The sequence below is a fragment of the Marmota monax genome, unplaced genomic scaffold, assembly GCF_021218885.2.
Source record: "Marmota monax isolate L192 unplaced genomic scaffold, Marmota_monax_Labrador192_F-V1.1 WCK01_AAM20220418_F8-fsc00022, whole genome shotgun sequence".
Taxonomy (NCBI): Eukaryota; Metazoa; Chordata; class Mammalia; order Rodentia; family Sciuridae; genus Marmota; species Marmota monax.
In genome coordinates, this window is record NW_026695215.1 from 27,795,952 (window position 1) to 27,814,306 (window position 18,355).

The 18,355-nt window shown below is 43.9% G+C and overlaps 2 protein-coding genes across 4 annotated transcripts in view; both read left to right on the top strand.

The window, feature by feature from the left end:
• The window catches only part of Usp4 (ubiquitin specific peptidase 4), a 48,664-nt gene extending 41,281 nt beyond the window's left edge, over positions 1 to 7,383 (top strand). For all 3 annotated transcript variants that reach the window (XM_046431545.2, XM_046431546.2, XM_046431547.2), the window contains 6 exons: positions 1,480 to 1,550; positions 2,210 to 2,328; positions 2,789 to 2,938; positions 4,375 to 4,478; positions 6,329 to 6,417; positions 6,799 to 7,383. In XM_046431545.2, coding sequence (XP_046287501.1) covers positions 1,480 to 1,550; positions 2,210 to 2,328; positions 2,789 to 2,938; positions 4,375 to 4,478; positions 6,329 to 6,417; positions 6,799 to 6,960 — 695 coding nt within the window. In that variant the 3' untranslated portion in view covers positions 6,961 to 7,383. The remainder of the gene's footprint in view (positions 1 to 1,479; positions 1,551 to 2,209; positions 2,329 to 2,788; positions 2,939 to 4,374; positions 4,479 to 6,328; positions 6,418 to 6,798) is intronic.
• A 137-nt stretch (positions 7,384 to 7,520) lies between these two features.
• CUNH3orf62 (chromosome unknown C3orf62 homolog) lies at positions 7,521 to 14,061 on the top strand. Its single transcript, XM_046431552.2, has 3 exons — positions 7,521 to 8,784; positions 9,816 to 9,907; positions 11,316 to 14,061. The coding sequence occupies exons 1-3, from the start codon at positions 8,315 to 8,317 to the stop codon at positions 11,579 to 11,581; spliced, it is 828 nt and encodes a 275-aa protein (XP_046287508.1). The 5' UTR covers positions 7,521 to 8,314; the 3' UTR covers positions 11,582 to 14,061.
• Positions 14,062 to 18,355: the final 4,294 nt, after the last annotated feature.

An 18,355-nucleotide genomic window follows, 5' to 3' on the forward strand; every position in this document is an offset into this window, starting at 1 on the left:
TTCCTCCATTTTTCCCATGTCACACCTACCCCATCCCACCCCTGGCCCCCAGCCCCAATGGATCAGCATCCACTTTTTCGGCCTTTGGGTTTTGGGGATTGACTTACTTCGCTTAGCATGATATTCTCCAACTCCATCCATTTACCTGCAAATGCCATAATTTTATTCTCTTTTAATGCTGAGTAATATTCCATTATATACCACAGTTTCTAAGTCCTTTGGGTATACACCAAGGAGTGAGATAGCTGGGTCAAATTGTGGTTCCATTTCAAGTTTTCTAAGGAATCTCCATACTGCTTTCCAGATTAGTTGCATAGTTTGCAGTCCCACTAGCATTGTATGAGTGTGCCTGTTCCTCTACATCCTCACCGACATTTATTGTTGTCTGTATTTTTTTTTTTAATATTTATTTTTTAGGTGTAGTGGGACACAATACCTTTATTTTATTTATTTGTTTTTATGTGGTGCTGAGGATCGAACCCAGGGCCTCACACATGCTAGGCAAGTGCTCTACCGCTGAGCCCCACATTACACAACCCCTATTGTCTGTATTCTTTTTTTTTTTTTTAGTTGTAGATAGACACAATACCTTTACTTTATTTATGTAGTTCTGAGAATTGAATTCAATGCCTCATACATGCTAGGCAAGCACCCTACCACCCTACCCTACAACCCCAACCCTTCTCTGTATCTTAATAACTGCTATTCTGACTGGTATGAAATGAAATCTCAAATGAGTAGTTTTGATTTACATTTCTCTAATTACTAGAGATGTTGAACATTTTTTCATATATCTGCTGATTGAATGTATATCTTCTCCCCCCTTATTTCTATTTAAAAAAAAAAAGCATCATTGAGATATTTTTGGATCTGTCTCTAGCTATCTGTACTTCTGTCATCTCTGCAACTTCATCCTCTGTAGTACAGAACCTTTCAGATTCTAGCCATCTCCTCAAGCTTCAGTCTTTGATTCCTCAATTCAGTTTCCCCCACTTTGTCCCTCTTTCCCCCAAACAGTAGCCTGGAATCTGTCTGTAGGCAGTAAGCTGGGGACAGTGTAGGTGACTTTGTTTTCTGTCTCAGGGTCCTCTCTCCTCTGCCTGTGTCTTTGGAACCTATCTGTAGCACTGATGTGCCAAAGGCTTTGAGGGGTTGGGTTTGGAAGGGCTGGTCCAAGTTCAGCCCTTATTCTTTCTTTCTTTTTTTTTTTTAAGTTGTAAATGGACACAATACATTCATTTTTTAAAATTTATTTATAAGTGATGCTGAGGATCAAACCCAGTGCCTCATATGTGCGAGGCAAGTGCTCTGCCACTGAGCCACAATCCCAGCCCCTCGGCCCTTATTCTTGACAGTGGACATTGGTGAATGACCAGTGTTGCTGCTGCCTCAGTGAGGCCCTTCTCCCTTTGGTCACTTGGACAGCCTCTCCTGTTGCTGGCCATTTTGTAATGAATGACACTTTGGTCCCCCCTGCAGCTCGATCCACACTGGCTATCGACTGGGACAGTGAAACCCGGAGCCTTTACTATGATGAACAAGAATCTGAGGTAGGTCTCTAGGGGTTCATGGTCAGAAATACATGCTAGTTTCTGCTCTGGAAGTGTATTAGCTATATTCTTATATTCTTACCAGTTGGCAATAGTTTAACAAGGTGTGGTTTTTTTTGTTTGTTTTTCTTTTATGGTGTTACTGGGGATTGAATTTAGGAGTGCTCTATTACTGAGCCCTTTTCATTTTGTTTCATTTTATTTTGATACAAGGGCTTGCTAAATTGCCCAGCTTGGCCTAGAACTTGTGATCCTCTTTTCTTAGCCTCCTGAGATCCTAGGATTGCAGGCATTTGCCACTGCACCCAGCCAACAAATTTAAGACCAAGAACAAAGCCGGACTGAGTAGCCCATGCCTATAATCCCAGTGATTTGGGAGCTGAGGCAGTAGGATCACAAGTTCGAGGCTATCCTGGGCAACTTAACAAGACTCTGTCACAAAATAAAAATAAGGGCTGGGGATATAACTTAGTAGTAGAATGTCCCTAGATTTAATCCCAGTACTACGGGGAAGAAGGGGGCAGCACCTGATTTCATCATTTCATATTCAGAAGCTCCAGAAAGTATAGTATATTCCAGGAAGAGCCTCTCATAGGCCTTTATGTTTTGACTCAGTAAGATCTTGTTTCCCCTGCAGAACTAGCACTTTTTTCTTATAGGCCTACGACAAGCACATGAGCATGCTGCAGCCTCAGAAGAAGAAGAAGACTGCAGTGGCCCTGAGAGACTGCATTGAACTCTTCACCACCATGGAGACCCTTGGGGAGCATGACCCCTGGTATGTACCTTCTCACTCTCAGGGCAGGGGCACCTCTGTGCTCCAGAATCTGAGACCTGCTGGTATCTGTACCCAAAACCTTTTACTGGGGCTGGGGATGTGGCTCAAGTGGTAGTGCTCTGGCCTGGCATGCATGAGGCACTGGGTTCGATCCTCAGTACCACATACAAATAAATAAAGATATTGTGTCCACCTAAAACAAAAAAAATTTAAAAAAAATTCTTTTACGTGCACATGCCACTTTTTCACATGGCCAGCCCTATAACAGCCCTTCTGTTTGGGTTGTGTTTTCCAGACTAAGAAAGCCATTGGCCTGTTTTGGAAGGCAGGTCCTTGCCCAAAATCTGTCCTTAAGAATAGCAGCTATTGTGGTATTACAGCTGTGTCCCCAGCATGAGTACCCAGGTAGCAATGGCTCCCCTCATCCCCTGCTAAGCAGAGACTTCTCTTTTCTCTTCAGGTACTGTCCCAATTGTAAGAAGCACCAGCAGGCCACAAAGAAGTTTGACCTGTGGTCCTTGCCCAAGATCCTGGTAGTCCATCTCAAACGTTTCTCCTACAACAGATACTGGAGGGATAAGCTTGATACAGTTGTGGAATTCCCAGTCAGGTGAATCCCTATGACTGAAGTGTTAGGAAAAAATTTAGAAACAGGCAGGAAATATGGACATTGATTTGCTGAGAGGTTTGTTACCAAAGACTTTTCTGAATTAGGATGTATGTTGTTGGGCTTTGGGAGGTAGACTTTGATTGTAGTAATTGCTCCCCTCCCTATCCTCCCATGGGGAAGAGACTCCAGTAGAAGCCCTTCCCTAGACTCAGGGGGCTGCTAATTCTCTGTTATTCTTGGTCCCCCTCTCAAATCCCTGATGCCACTTAACTGGCCTTTCCCAGTCCATCATTGGTCCCAAGGAGCCTGGCCTCAGCAGTGGCAGTACAGCACAGTGGTACCTCTATTAACAGGGGCAAGGTGGTCAGAGGGCAATCTGCAGAGAGACCTGGATGATTGTTGGGGCTTCAGGTAGGGTGCAGACCTGCTACAGTCCTGTTTCTGAGGTAGCAGCTGGGACTAACTATCTTCTCAGGTCCCCTCAGGACCCAGGTTATTGACTGTAACTAAGACAGGAAAGCAAGCCAACCAGATAGGTTAAAAATGCTTTCTGGAGGGAAAGGGTAGGGTAGGTCCTTAAAATATAGGAACAATGTCCATGTGAGAATCTAGTGGTGGGTAATGAGTATTTGTTGTAAAATTCTTATCTTTACTTGAAAATTTCAGAATGAAGTGTTTTAAGTCCATGCATGGTAAACACATGCCTGTAGTCCCAGCTTCTCAGGAGACTGAGGTGGGAGGATTATTTGAGCCTAGGAGTTAGACCAGCGTGGGCAACATAGCAAGACCCTATCTGAAAAACAGAATAAGATGTTGTAGGAAAAAAGCTTTCTGAGGACTGTTTTGGTATTTGGTTTAAATGACTATGGCACCAATTGTAATTCTGTTATTAATAACCACTTCTTCCTAGTTGCTGAAGTCCTCTTGTCTATCTCCAAACCCTCACCTTCCATTTGGTCTGGTGGCAGTTACCCAGGAGGCTTCTCTTAATTTCTGGCCTGAATATGTCAGTGGTCAGAGCACAAAGTCCAGGGCTCCTCTGCCATAGTCTTTTCATTTATTTCTTCTCTCTTTCTCTCTCTCTCTTTTTTTGGGGGGGTTGGGTGGGCTGGGGGAGGGGTTCCGGGAATTGAACTAAGGGCACTCAACCACTGAGCTACATCCGCAGTACTGTTTTTGTATTATATTTAAAGACAGGGTCTCACTGAGTTTCTTAGTGCCTCACTGTTGCTGAGGCTGACTTTGAACTCTTCAGCCTCCTGAGTCCCCTGGGGTTACAGGCATGCAGTACCACGCCTGGCTATTTCTTGTCAAACAGTTTTTTTGAGTGCCTGTCTTATGTTCTGGCCAGTTAGATGAAAGAGGTTGCTGGGCTGCTCTGACTTCTTTTTCGGAGTTTAAAATATTTAAGAGCTATTCTTGTGTTTTGTTCTTAGAGCTCTGAACATGTCTGAGTTTGTCTGTGACTTGTCAGCAAGGCCTTACGTGTATGACCTCATTGCTGTGTCCAATCACTATGGAGCCATGGGGGTTGGCCACTGTAAGTATTGGTAGCTGCTTTCTTCTGAGGTGTTGGCTTGTGCAGTTCTGCAAGCTTTATGCTACATGCTTTTTCAACACCATTGCTTCACCATGCTTTTTGTTTTGTTTTAAAATTCTTAATTTTTTTTTTTTAATATTTATTTTTTAGTTATCGGCGGACACAACATCTTTGTATGTGGTGCTGAGGTTTGAACCCGGGCCACATGCGTGCCAGGCGAGCGCGCTACCGCTTGAGCAACATCCCCAGCCCAAATTCTTAATTCTTTAATTCAGTAACTCTTGTTTCTGGGAATTTATCCTAAGGAACTGATTTGACATTAGAGAAAGCTTTACACCCAAAGATGTTCATCTCTTTATAACAGTGAAAAGTTAATAGCTGCCTTGGTGATCAACAGTTGGCACTGTTGTCCACTCATAGCCATTTCAAAATAAAATTAATAGCATGGGGGAAATGGACTGTGTACATGAAAACTGCTACATAAAATTATATCATTACAAAAGGTGGAATCACAACTATGTGAAGTTAAAAAACAAAATGTTGTTGGGGGTTGAGACTGGAAGGAGAGACACTGAATTGTTTATCCCCCCTCCTTTTTTTTTGCTTTATTTTATGTCTCAAAAAATTTTTTAAAAATATTTTTTAGTTGCTGATGGACCTGTATTTTATTTATTTGTATGTGTTGCTGAGAATCTATCCCAGTGACTCACGCATGCCAGGCAAGCATGCTACCACTGAGCCACACCCCAGCCCTATGTCTCAAAATTTCTATAACATGTAGGTTTAGTTTTAAAATTAAACTTATGTTTTCTTACTTGTTTATGGGAAGTGCTACTGAAATAGAAGTGAAGAATTGGATTTCCTTACATTTCTGTCTACTACATGTGCATTGGGCCTGCTGCCAACACACCCAGTATTAGGTCCCCAAGACGTGATTCCTTGGAAAGGGTCAGTTCCATTTATACTTATACTAGATTACAGAACTGCCCTGATCTTTTAAATTTTCTCCCTGTACTAATAAGATATAGAAATTGGCCTGAAAGTCTGCTCTTTCATCTCAGTAGTAGTAGTAGTAGTAATACTGGAGATTGTACCCAGAAATACTTTACCCACTGAGTTATATCCCCTATCCTTTTTGTTCTGTTTTGAAGGAGGGTCTTACTAACTTGCTGAGGCAGGCCTGAAACTTGAAATCCTTCTGCCTTAGTCTCACAAATAGCTGGGATTATAGCATGTGCCACTGCTCCTAGCCTGGCCCTCCATTCTTACCATATCACCTTCTAGCTTCAAATGCCTGCTCAGTCTCCAGCCCTCATGTTTGCATTCTATTCCATCAGAAGGGGGGGTGGGGAGGAAAGGCAGATATCCCAGAACCCCCATCAACTCTTCTACATACATTTCATTGAGTATAACTGAGCCATACAGCTTCATATAGTGTAGGAGAGGCTGGGAAAATAAAATTTCGCATGTTTGAAAATCGGGCCCTGTCAGTAATTTTTAAACTTTATTTTATTAGTTTACTTTTTTATGTGATGCTGAGGATTAAACCCTGTGCCTCACACGTGCTAGGCAAGCACTTTACCACTTGAACCACAACCCCAGCTCCATCCATTAGTAATTTTTGATCATGTTATATATCCTGCTGTTCTATAACTTGCTATTTTTCCTTACAATTATTTTTGACATCTGCTTAAGTTTCTCTGTTCAAATGTATTCATTTTTAATGCTATTTAAAAAAACAAAAGACACAAACTGTAAACTATTTTTAATTTCAGGGCTATTTATTTATTTAGTGCAAGCCTAGTAAACTAGCCAGTTGACTCTTTAGTATTTTGTTTATTACTTGACAGACACTGCATATGCAAAAAACAAACTAAATGGGAAATGGTATTACTTTGATGATAGCAACGTGTCCCTGGCCTCTGAGGACCAAATTGTGGTGAGTATGCTGACTGGATTGATTCTGTCTCTGGACTTAATGGATTAAAGCTGAGAAGGGTAGCTCTCAGGCTTGTTGGTTACCTAATCATTCTCATGTGACAGGGGGAGCTGGATGTGGTAGAGTTGACCTGCCCTTTGTTTAGGATCCTTTCTAAAGGAAAAGCTCAACTTTCCTCAAGGCTCTATGCCATAGGGTACCCACCATTCCCCACTGGCCTGGCAGGAGCCAGCCTCAGGTAATAGTCCCTTCTTAGTCATCTCTGTATGGATATCCAGAGCAAGATGGTTGATCTTTGAGAGTGTTGAATAGTGAGAAATAACCTGGGGCAATGGGTAATTTTACCAACCAGTAGATGGATTCTCCCCTCTTGTGTTTCAGACAAAAGCCGCTTATGTGCTGTTCTACCAGCGACGGGATGATGAGTGTTATAAGACACCTTCACTCATCAATTTTCCTGGTTCTTCTGATGGAGGGACCAGGCCAAGCAGCTCACAGCAAGGTTTGGGGGATGATGAGGCTTGCAGCATGGATACCAACTGATGCTGACTCAGCGACCCTGCCTCCCCACAGAACCCAGCATCCCCCAGGAGAATGTCTTTGGCACTTGGAAAACTGCTTGTGTTCAATTTAAAAAGCCAGATGAGGAAATTCCCTTCTTTTTTGAGCAGAAGACAAAAAAAGACCCTGTTTGCTCAGAAGGATTCCTCAAGAGCCTGAATTATTTTTCTTTTTAAACAGGTGGTGAGATAAAGCCTGTGGAACTGAAAGTGGGGGGTGGGTGGGGGTGCACAATGGAGTATGTCTGATGGATTTCAAAGAATGGAGACAAACACACTGTAATTGAATATGGTGCAGCCATGAAGACCCACTTGCAGGGCTGCTGTGAGCTCCTGGATATCTAGTTCTGGTACCCATACTGGTCACCCCAGTAGTCTGGCCACAGTAAACCGAGCCTCAAGTAAACTTGATGTTGTCCATTTGTCCTTTGCTGTTCCCTGAGATGGGTTTATAATTTTCTAAAATTAGCACTGAAGCCCATTTGTTTCTCCTTTGAGTCGTTTTGGAATTTCCAGCTTTCCTTCTGATAATCAAATGAAAATACTTAGTATTGAGGTCTCTCAACCTCCTGTGGAACCTAACAGTTATGTTTTGTCCCCCACTATCTTTGATGAATTGAGACAGATTCTGTGTGGAACTTTGATCAGACACCCCTTAAAGAAGTCTATTCACAAAACTGCCCAGTACAGTATCCAGTTGTTTGTCTATGTTGACTTGAGAACAGAACCTTCATGGGAATTTGTTAAGCCTGGAAAAGGGCTCTCATTCAGTGGTTTTGGGTAATGCATTTTCATAATAGGCCTTTCCAGACCTGGTTTCTCCCTGACCCTGCTGGAAACCCCACAACTGGCCGCTTGCCCCCATTCTGGTGCCCTACATTATCCTGCCTCCCTCTGTATACCAGGCCTTTGCTGCTCTTGCTGGCCACGAAGGTTTAAAGAACATTGTAGTCCGGGCTTTTTTGTCTGACCTTTAACCTAATCTGTGGGGGTTGGTACCGCCCGCTTCGGGCACGCGCGGGTCGGGCTCGCGCGGTCCAGCTCGCGCAGTGACCGTTGAGGGCTGTGGTGTTTCCGCGCTGCTCGGTGAGGATAGGGCTGGAGCTTCTGAGTCCCATGGCCTGTTGGAGCAGGGGCAGGGCAAACGGGTGGGCTATTGTAGCATAGACTTGGGGGAGAAGTGTGGGAGGCTGGGGAAAGTGTGACAGAGCCATGGCAGGAGGGAGGAGGAGCAGGTGGGGGTCTTCCCACTCAGTCCTGCCTGGGATAACCCCAAGGAAGGTGTGGCAAGTTCCCCTTTCAGGCTGATTGGCAGCCTCCTCTGTACCCTCATTCTCATGTTACTCTGTGCATTTCCAATGTATTACATAATAAAGACATGGTCCCTTTTAGGGAAAATGTCTGAAAAACTAAGAAGATGCAGAAAGGAGCTGACCGCAGCCATTGACCGGGCCTTTGAAGGAGTCAGTCATTCCCAGGAGTGCACAGGCCTGCAGAAGCTAGAGCCAGGTGCCACATCGCTTTCCTTCTCCCTACCTATGCACAGGCTTCTCTGTAGAGGACACCCTCTGGCAGCCTGCTCCTCTACTGCCCTGTTTGCTGCTGCCCCTTGTGCTTCTGAGAAGGAGAACCCTGCCTTTGTGCCATACCATGTCCCTGTTAATGCAAAACCACATGCTTTATGCCCCAAAAGAAAACCTCTGGCCAGCAAGGAAAATGTGTTGATGCACCCCTCCATTTTGGCACCTGAAAGACCGTTTTGGAGAGCTGCAGGAGATGGGGAAAACTGGAGAAAAGAAAGTTTAAGGTGATTCTGATTTGATAGTTTAATAATTACAATTAAGAAGATTCTTGTTTCTGAAAAAATTGTTGAAGATCCTAGAGTCAATTCATGCCTCCTCTTCGGATCTGCAGGACTGTTTGGGAAGCTCACAAAATATTCTCTAGAATTTAGCCCAGAAAACAAGTTATATGTGTATGTGTTTGGGTTGAGGGCCTGGGTTGTCAATTCTGGATGTTAAACCAGTCATGGAAACGACTTTGCAGTACTCAAAGGAGTAATGAATGTTAAAATTTTTTTAAATGACCTCATTTTTTTTATGCTGCAGAAACAAAAATCTTAATCCTAAATTTTTTTTTTTAATTCCATCTTGTGTTTGAACTTGGGGTACTGGAACCTTTGATACCTTCCTTTGTCTACATTAGGGAGAAGTTGAATCAAAGGCCCTACTGGGCCCTACTTCCTAGTATTGTCCTTGCTTCTGCTCCCCTCCACTACCCTGAAGTCTTTGAACTGTCACCAGGTTAAGTCTCCCCTAGATCTCTCAAACTGCCTGGTCCCAAGCACCTTGACTTTGAGCAGGGCTAACCATATATGCTGGGTTCAGTGGCATAAACCTGTAATCCCAGCAAGTTGGAAGGCTGAGGCAGGAAAATTGTACAAATTCAAGGCCAGCCTGGACAATTTAGCAAGATACTGTTTCAAAAAATTCAAAAGACTGGCAATGTTGCTCAGTGGTAGCACACCCCTGGGATCAGTACCCAGTACTGAAAGGGTGGAAAAAAAGTCCTGCCATCTTGGCTGCCCAGTGGAATAAAAGCTAAACTCCTCAAGTATTTATATTGATGTTCATAAGCATTAATGCAGCCTGTGATGCTTATGAGTCATTATGATAATGCTATTAGTCAATTTCTTCACTGATTAACAGATTGATTACTCTGTAATCACAGCATAAATGACAATTTAAAGTCAACAGTAATCTAACATTTTCCCCTCCAATATTTTCTTGAAAGAGGATCTAATTCCCCACCTTTCCCCCCCCCCTCCTGGGGCTACAGGAAAGATATGGAGAGAGATTTGAAAGTTGACTCAAACATGCCTCTCAACAATTCTAGCCAAGAAGTCACAAAGGATCTGCTGGATATGATTGGTGAGTACAGAGGGTTGGGCCATCGTCTTCTTGGGAGAATAGGTCCTTTATGCAGGCAGAGGGCCCATATGTCTTAGAGGGGGTTGGGTGATAAGAACTCTTTTTATTTTCCATATTTGGTGGATTTGTTCTACTCACAATAGACTCTGCATAGAGCAGCAAATTAGTCAAACTCTGTCCCTTTCTTCACAGAACTGATAACCTAGTGAGGTCACGCATCAATCAGGTCATTTCATAAATGTCTAATTATAGTGAGTCCCCGAAGGCAAAGGATGCCAGCCTCCATGACTTGGTCCTTGAGCTTAGATCCGAAGTAAACAGGACATAGGCAAAGAGGAAGAGAGAGGGGCTGGGGATGTGGCTCAGTGGTAGAGCACTTGCTTGGCACATGTAAGATACTGGGTTTGTCCCCAGCACCACATAAAAATAAATAAATGAAAATAAAGGTATTGTGTCCATTTACAACTAAAAATTTAAAGAAAGAGGAGGAGGAAGAGAGAGGAGTCCAGCTGAGTAAAAAAAGAACATTTGATGCCAAAAGCTCTCCTGTACTTCCCCCCACCCAGAGGGAGTCACTGTTAACATAATAGTATACAGTTTGTCAGACACTGGGTATTGAAACCAAGAGTACTTTACCACTGAGCTATGTCCCCGGTCCTTTTATTTTTTAATTTTGAGACAGGGTCTCTACATTGCCAAGGAAGGATCTCACTGAATTTCTGAGACTGATTTTGACCTTTGCCATACTTCTTCTTCAACCTCTTTTGAGTTGCTGGGATTATAGACATGTGCCACTGTGCCTGGCTGTATGACTTTTTAAATGATTCATATTACACAGTGGACAAATAGTTCTAGTTAAGGGGTGTATAGTCTTGAGTGCTGCTTGAAGCTGGTCTCCAGGTTATGAAGGATGGGAGGAAAGCCTGACAGAGGGGTGGTACTCAAATTAGGCTATAAAACCTCTGCCAGCCTATGACTTAGTGGACTAGTCTCCTACAGTAGCCCCAGGAGATAACTGAAATTATCACTGCCTCTGCCCGCCATCTCCTTGGCCCTCACCAGCAGCAGGCAGCATTTTGATTCCCCTGAAGACCTTTTTTGTTTCACACCATGTGTTTTCATCTGAATTAGGGAGTTCCCTGAGAGCCAAGACAAGTGTGTGCATTTCTGTGTCTTTCCACTTATAACTTAGGAACTGGCAGATAGTTGGGGATGGATAAACATTTGTGTCTGAAAGGAATACACCAAGCCCACCTTACTTTGGCATTCAGTCTGGCAACCTGTCTGCCCTGGGGTAAGAATGCCCAGCTCTGCCCAATCTCTCACACTTGTGGTTTTTAACTGGTACCTGAAATGTCTTTAGAAACCTCTCCTTGGAATTGTAAAGCTGAGTGTTCTTATCTTTAAGACCATACAAGCATCCGAACTATTGAAGAATTGGCTGGAAAACTAGAATTTGAAAATGAATTAAACTGTGTGTGTGGTCACTGCCAAGATTCACCCTTCAAGGAGGAAGCCTGGGCCCTGCTTGTGGACGAGAGCCCTCAGAAGTCCTCAGATGTAGACACTGGCAGCCTTAAGCAGGCTTTCGATGATCAGAATATTATCGAGACTGTTCTGGATTTGGAAGAGGACTACAACTTGATGACCTCTTTTAAATACCAAATTGAGTAAGGAGAGTTGCTTTTAGCTTTGATTCTTTACAGTAGAGGCTGCCATCAGGTACTCTATGCAGAAGCAGCCACAGTGATCATCAGGAGCTGCATTTTCAGAGGGCCGGCAGAAGCTGAATTACCACACCCTTTTTTTAACTTCAGTTGTGTCGCTTTTTGGGCTGAGAGCCCAGTTTTTGTATTCTGTTGCTTTGAGATATTTCATATTGTTATATATATATTTTTTTTACTCAGTGTTTTGTTTTTGATTAATACTCAGTATACCTAGTCCTAAAGGTAGGTATGGGTTGTAACTCTGTTGCATCTCTTGGTATTCTTTTGCCTGGGCCCTTGAAAAAGTATGGGAGCTATAACCAGAATGGGCTTTGTGCAACCCCTGGTACCAGCCCACCCCTAGACCAGCTCAGCCTATGCAGAAAAATCCACAACAAGCTAGACTTTGGTGTGGATGCTCTGATCCCCTTACATATTTGGCTCCCCTTGCACACATAGCTCCCTGTTTCTTACATATGCCCCATGGCCTCTTCATGTCCCAAACTACCTGCTCAGTTCAGAGAGTAGCCTCTGCAGAGGTTTCTTTCTGGCGTCAGAGTTGCTGGCAGATTCCCTCCTAACAGGACGTTCCCATGAGGCCTCCCTACCATGTACCCCCACACAGACACCTTGGCCCCAGATGAGGGTAGGAGGAGAGGGATAGATACAGGATCTGTACCTACATCTCATCCATCCATCCCTCTGCAGGTCTGGCTGCCATGGGTGGATTCCATGGCAGTGACCCTGCTGGGCCAAGACAGGGCAGTGAATGAAGGAGGGGCCAGGCTCCTGCACTCCCGAGGTCAGCCTAACAGCAAAAGCATAGCAGGGCTGAACTCCGATGCCACCCCTAGAAAAAAAAGACATCACCAGAAACTATTTGCACAAAATTTCAAAACCATGTCGTCTTCTCAGGAAAACTAATAAACTGTTGGGCAAGTTTTTATATTTCCCAGAAACTGAGTCTCAGGGACATGCCTATCTTCCCAGCTAATAAGGGAAGATGGGACTGGGGAGGCTGGCACTGTGTTGAACAGATCAGAACTTGGGAAAAGGCCGGTGGCTGAGTTACTGCCCACTAAGGGAAGATGGGACTGGGGAGGCTGGCACTGTGTTGAACAGATCAGAACTTGGGAAAAGGCCGGTGGCTGAGTAACAGCCCACTAAGTCAGCTTCTAGGCCAGTGACCCTGGAATAGGTCTAATTAGTAGACTACAGTCACATACTTTCACCACAAATCTGGTGATTCTTTGGGCGTGAAGGCAGAGATCACAGACACACTAATCACTCCTTAGTAGAGTTTAGCCCAGCACCTGACTGTACCCTTAAAACTATGGTGCAGCTGGACTCTGGCCACTTTGTACTTTTGGCCTCCCTAGTGGGTGTTCATTTGTTGCCACCCACTTATAGCCACTGGCACTGCCTTGCTTGGGGCAGGAGAAGAGGACAGGCTAGCTAACCAGAGGCTCTTCTTAGGCTACTTGCCACTCAGTGCCTACAGAAGGCAGCATGCTCAATAAGCACTCACAGCCTGTGGAGTTGGAGGTCAGGTTCTTAGTGCTCACAGCATCCTTGGCTGCCCTTGCTTAGGTGAAGAATGAATGATCTGAATAGATGTCAGGCCATTTAATTTCATAAAAGCAGATCTCAAACCAGCACATATGAACACTCATAGAGGAGGAGGAGCTCAATTACCTTACCCTACCTCCTTACCCCCCTACCACCTCTTATGGTTGAGCTGGACTTAGTGACTTTTTCCCAATATCTAAAGGAAAGAAAAATCGTAAAGGTACAGTAGGAAGCCTGAAGGTACCACCTTAACCAAGTGATTTAACATCAATGGTGTCGTAGATGTCACACATACCCCAACAGGATGTAAAGAGTGCTTCACCTTATGGTATTCACCAAAACCTATATCCCCAACCAGTGCGTCACCATGAGACAAATGTCAGATAACTAAAATTGGAGGACATGCTACAGGATCCCCCTGGCCAGAACTCAAGTCAAGGTCATAGAAAACAAGGACTCAAAAACTCTCACAAATAAGTAGGTATTAAAGAGAGACAATGACTAAACAAAATGTGCAATCCTGGACTGCATCCTAGAACAGAAAGAGGACATTAATAGAAAAACTGACGAAATCCAAATGTCAAAATGTCAATTTCCTAGTTTTGACACACATACCACAGTTTTATAAGATGTTAGCCCTGGTGAAAGGTATATATGAGCTCATATCTTTGTCAATTTTTCTGTAAGTCTAAAATTATTCCAAGTTTTTAAATGTTTTTAACAAAAAATTGCAATAGATCCCAGGTCTTTGAGAATATGTATGATCAAAACCCTGTTATGAGGGGCAAAAAGGAGTATAGTCTTTTTTGTATTTTCTAATTTATCTCCAACCTGTATCACTTCTGTAAAAAGAAATTAAAGCTTTTTGGTTTTGCTTTTTCATGGTCTAGGGATAAAACCTAGGGTTTCACACAAGCTAAGCTAGTGTTCTACCACCGAGCTCCATTCCAGCCCTAAAGTTGTTTTTATTAAAATCAACTAGCCATGGGTATTCTCATCAATACCTGTCAGACCCAATCAGCCCAGTATCTATGTACTGGGTAGAAAGTCAGGGGGTCACAACAGGAGGCCTTGGCAACACTGTAACAAGGGGGCTCCCTTCCCTGAGGGTGCTGGATCTTTAGGTTGGGTGCACTAGGATTCACAGAGTAATTTTTTTCTTTTTTTTTGTGGGGGGGGCGGGGGGAGTTACACCAGGGATTGAACTTGGGAGCACTCAACTGCTGAGCCACATCCCCAGCCCTATTTTGTATTTTATTTAATGACAGGATCTCTAACTCCTCGCCATTGCTGAGGCTAGCTAGCTTTGAACTCACCATCCTCCTGCCTCATCCTCCTGAGCCACTGGGATTACAGGTGTGTGCCACCGCACCCAGCTCTCAAAGCAATTTCTTAGGAGCTCAATTAACTGATTCAGGTCTGATCCATCCCTAGGCAGGGCATTGCAGAGGAGGAAGTGGCTCCTGCTCATGGTGATCAAGATCTAATTATAGAAAACTGCAATGAGAAGATTTGAAAAATTTTTTCTTTCTGCCTAGGGTGGAGATTGTGGCCCTTGGAAATGAGGACCCAACCCAAGGAGGGGGAGGAAGGAGGGTTCAGGCTCTCCCCTGGCCAGAAGACAGGTATACTTCTATTTTAAGAAAGGCTTTATATGAAAATTGCAGATTACCAAATAGGTAATTCATCCTAGGATCCCAGAACAAGGGACTTTTTCTCACTGTAGGAATAGCCTTGGGCCCAGCAGGTTGAAGCATGAGCCTCTGACATGCCAGTCTCCAGATTAGCACTTGGGCTCCTCCTATCCCTATTGACATCCACTCCTGCCACTGCATCCCTGGTTCTCTGATGTGCTCCAAGGAGACCTTCCTACATTTGTCATCCACATCAATATTATGGGCAGATGTGTGCTCAACTTCTCAGAACAGATGTGGGGAGTTCTTCAGGAATTTAACTGGAGCAGAGACAGATGCCTAGAACATATAATTTAATAAAAATTCCTTAGGTTTTCAGGGAGCTGGGACCAAAGCATTCTCAGGGAGATATGATAGTTGACCTTGATCATGTCTGAGAAACTTTTAAATGTATTACATTACTGGCTTCCCTCCCCGCAGTTCATCTTGGCAAGCCAAACAATCACTGAATTGTTTCCTTGGAAACACCAAACTGTAATTTGTATTACCAGAATCAAAATAGAAGCAAGGCAGATTGAAGAATAAATAGGAGCTTTGGAACCTGCAAACTGCAAGTTTAAATTACAGCACAAAGCATATGAGAATCTGGGCCCATGTAAGTCTATGAAGATCCCATGGCCACATCCCACCAATATGTCAAAGTCACTATAAACCAACTTTATTATAAGCAGATTGATAAAATTCGTAAATAAGTAAATACTTAAGGTAGGAGTTTGTAGAGGCTCCTAGAAAGGAAAAGCTGAAGGGCTGGAGGGGAAGGCTGAGGAAGAAATGACACAACAAGGAAAGAGGACAAGGAACAAGGACAGGAATAAGACAAGAATGAAGTCCAGTAGGGGCAGAGAGAGAGACAGTTGAGAGCTGGAAACTATAACCTCGACCTCAGCCTATCCAAATGTCACATGGATCTGTTCTAGACTCAGAACTCTTTCCAGGTAAGCACCAGGACACCATGCCTTTTTCTGTATGCTAGAGAGACAACACCACTGGGCACTGGAACCTATATTCTCATCTCCGAGTCTCAGGATTCCTCTTGCTCTGCCTCCTGCTCCCCTCAGTTGGAGAATGGCCAACCTGCCCTGGCTTGGTGGCATTCTCCTGGACCCTTTCAATCCCAGAGAAGATTCCAAAGGGGTCAGGAGAGCAGACAGTATGGGGGCCTATCCTTTATCTTTGTACCCTGGAATAAACCAATAGAACAGCAACACCATCCTGCTGCCAGTGGACTTGTGAGCCGCTAACATTCCAGAAAGACTTGATGAAGAGGATTTGCAAAAGGGGCCTAACTCAGGTCAATCTCACCTGAAATGGCTAGGCACCTGTCTGTTGTCAGAATGATACTGCTCTGAGTTATAAGATGCTTAATATGGTAGCAAAAAACAATGCAAAGAAGGGGATGCTTGGGAAGCCAGTGCACCTGATCATAGATAATTATTGAAAAGGCTGTGTTGTGTCATCCTGAGACCATTTTAGGTTCTGGCAGTTTGCTTTCTCCTTGGAATTGGTGGGAGAACATTAATATTTAGGTTCTAGCTAAATATTTACAGAAGGAACAAAATTTTACTCAGGAAATCTGACAATGGATCCCAACCCTAGTGTGGAAGGACTCTGTCCTAGGCTGTCTGGAAAATGCCTGATTTGATCAAGAATTTTGGCCTAAGGCCTGGTATAAAGAAATTTCAAAACTACCCAAACTTTGTAGGACTCGGTTCACTAATATTTTTGAGGGCAGGGAAGCCATTGTGTTCTGGATATTTGGGTGAGAGAAGTTATTAGGAGAGAGAAATGGACATCTTGCAGAAGACCCCTCATCAGGAGCCCTTTGGAAGCTTCCAGAGGCAAACAAGAAACGCTGGGCGTGGTGGTGCATGCCTGTAATCCCAGCAACTAGGGAGGCTGAGGCAGAGGATCATGAGTTCAAACAGCCTCAGAAATTTAGCAAGGCCCTAAGCAATTCAATAAGAGCTGGGGATGTGGGTCAATGGTCAAGTGCCCTGGCACCAAAAACAGACAAAAACACAGAAAAGGGGAACTGTAAACAAATGCTATAGAAAGGCTGCACTTTTCAAGGAACTGTTTGCATAAGTACTTATTAAGTGTGTACTAGTGTCAGGCACTCTCCTGAATACTGGGGACACAGCAGGGACAGGGAAGATACTGCTCTTGCTTTTGGAGTTAATATTCTTGTGCAAGGCAAATGAAACACAAATACACAAATTAACACATAAATTTCAGATGGCACGCTGAGACAAAACAGTGTAATGGGAGGTGAGTAGGGAGGTCATGAACAGCTTTTCTGTGGATGACATTTAAATTGATCCTGGAATGTCAATCAGGTGCTGCAGTTAGCTGTAACAGAGGGAGGAGCCTGTGGGAGGCTCTCAGGCTCTGGCCCATAGACCGCCCACCTACCACCTCTACCTATGTAGCTAGAAACATATGAAGAGCCAAAAACGATGCATGCTCCAGGGACATGCCTGGGCTGTGTCACGCTCACCAAGTCTGGCAGGAATCACAGAAGTTAATTAAGAAGAAAAAAAGGCCTTTGGAATAAAATTAAGAAACAGAATATCCTTTCCTGATGATCAGCAAAGACAAACAGTGTAATTTTAATTAACCTAGCTTTGTTAGGATATAAGTTTATTGCTCATCCTACAAAAACACCTAACTTGTGGAACACTGAATCACTCCGAACTTTGACTTCATTACACCAAGTGAAATACTTCTGAAGAAATACAGAGTATCATAACTCATAGCAGAATCAAAGAACAGAGTATCCTTCTTTGGCATTTTCAAGTTAGACCCTTCAAGAAGGCCACTGTTTCTGGGCATGGTGACAGAGGCCTGTAATCCCAGCTACTGCAGAGACTAAGGCAGGATTGCAAATTTGAAGGCCAGTTTTGGCAATTTAGCAAGACAGTCTCAAAAAATACGAAAGGCTGGGGATGTAGCTCAGTAGTAGAGAACACCTGGGTCCAATTTTGCAGTACTGGGTGGGGGCAGAAGGACCACAGTCAAAAATACTGATGGTGTTCTCTCATTAGGGTCTCAACTTTGAATTAAAATGACTATATAAAACTGTTCAATTTAGAGTATAGGGCCCTCTTAACACTTAATAGGCACCTGTAGTCACTCTGGAAATTGATGAAACTTGGTGTGGCTGGACTTCTTCCTCCCATACTTTCTTTGCACTAGCAATGAAAATCATCAGGGGAGGCAATGGAATCCACAGAGGGCAGGTGAGCAGACAGCCAGTGTAGCCCACAGGAAGAAGATGCCAGGGCAGCTTGAGGCAGAACCCATATCTGAACTTCTTGGCCTCAGAAAATTACTGTGATTGACCATGGGTCCCAGTACAGACCACAGGAGGCCCATGGTCTGAAAATGAGAGTGAGAACAGCTTAGGCTGGTGTCTGACACCCATGCCAAGGGTGTCTGTCACAGGCAAATTCAACTCCTCCAAATTTTTATGGGACACA